At 39.2% G+C, this 1,201-nt stretch overlaps 1 protein-coding gene across 1 annotated transcript; it reads right to left on the minus strand.

Moving 5' to 3' along the window:
- Positions 1 to 221: 221 nt before the first annotated feature.
- On the minus strand, positions 222 to 845 carry LOC138871870 (uncharacterized). The gene is made up of 2 exons (XM_070149784.1): positions 718 to 845; positions 222 to 663 (listed from the first exon to the last, which is right to left on the minus strand). Exons 1-2 carry the CDS (start codon positions 843 to 845, stop codon positions 222 to 224), a joined length of 570 nt encoding a protein of 189 aa, XP_070005885.1.
- Positions 846 to 1,201: the final 356 nt, after the last annotated feature.

Here is a 1,201-nt window from a genome sequence, read left to right on the forward strand (position 1 = left end):
TCTTCTTGGGATGAACCAGTTCCTTCTTCCTGTTTCTACATTCAACTCTTTCCTTCTTCCATTCAATTTCTTTTTGAGGGCAGTTTTTGATGTGGTGATCAGTATTCCCACACTTGTAACATCCCTCATTGGTTTGATTGTCAAAATTCTTGGTTTGCTATAGTTTCCACTTCTGGAATGACCATTTCCTCTCATTAGGTACTTCTTGAAATCCTTTGTGATCATGGCCATTTCATGAGTGTCAGGCTCCTTTCGTTCTTGGGTGAATCCATCTTCATAGTTTGCCTTCTAAGTTCATATGCAGTGATATTTCTAATTAGCTCATCCAACTTAAGAGTGACAATATTCTTTGATTCCTGAATAGCAGTGATTTTGCTTTCCCAAAAGAATGGCAAAATCCTTGTCAAAATCTTCTCAACTTTGTCTTCTTCAAGAATAACCCTTCCAAGAGACTTAAGTTCATTTGTCAGTGTGCTGAACCTTGTATACATCTCCTGAATGGTTTCCCCTTCCTTGATGGTGAAATTCTCATATTGAGAATACAACAGTGTTCCTATGGACCTCTTCACTTGAGGTGTTCCTTCATGAGCCACTTGCAAAGTGTCCGAAATTTTCTTAGCAGTGGTACAACTTTGAATTCTTTTGTACTCGTCTGGTCCAAGTCTACACTAAAGCCATTTCTTGGCCTTGGCATTCTTTTCGCATTTCCTCAATTACTCAGCAGTGCAGTCAGCTCTTGTTTTTGTCATATCTACTCCTTCAGCATTCTTCTTTGTAGTAGGTAGGGGACCATGAGTGACAATGTCCCATAATTCATAGTTTTCTCCAATGATGTGGTCTCTCATTCTATTTTTCCACTAGGAATAGTACTGCCATTGAAGAGTGGTGGCCTAGCAGTGGATTATCCTTCCCAATTTCCAGGTGGTGCACTCATCTTGATCTTTTCCTAAGGTGTTAGCCTCTTCAAGGATATCCCACTCTGATACTAGTTGATGTTTTAAATTCAATACCACACAAGGGGGGGGAGGGAGGTGATTTGTGTGGTGTCCCAATTTTCGCTTAAACTGATTATGGAAGGACAGGTTCTTCTAAATGTACCTTAACCTACTATTGCAGAAATAGTAAATATGGAAAGTAAAGAACACAAGTATTTTATGTGAAAAATATCTGGCTCAAAAGGTGAAAAAACCACGACCTACTT

Source organism: Nicotiana sylvestris, chromosome 1, assembly GCF_000393655.2.
Source record: "Nicotiana sylvestris chromosome 1, ASM39365v2, whole genome shotgun sequence".
Lineage (NCBI taxonomy): Eukaryota > Viridiplantae > Streptophyta > Magnoliopsida > Solanales > Solanaceae > Nicotiana > Nicotiana sylvestris.

Bases quoted from the DNA above. Each gene is read 5' to 3' on its own strand.
- LOC138871870 (XM_070149784.1), bottom strand. From the start codon at position 845: ATGAGAGACCACATCATTGGAGAAAACTATGAATTATGGGACATTGTC. The intron at 664-717 runs GTAATTGAGGAA...GCTTTAGTGTAG, and splicing joins AGAGCTGACTGCACTGCTGA to ACTTGGACCAGACGAGTACA.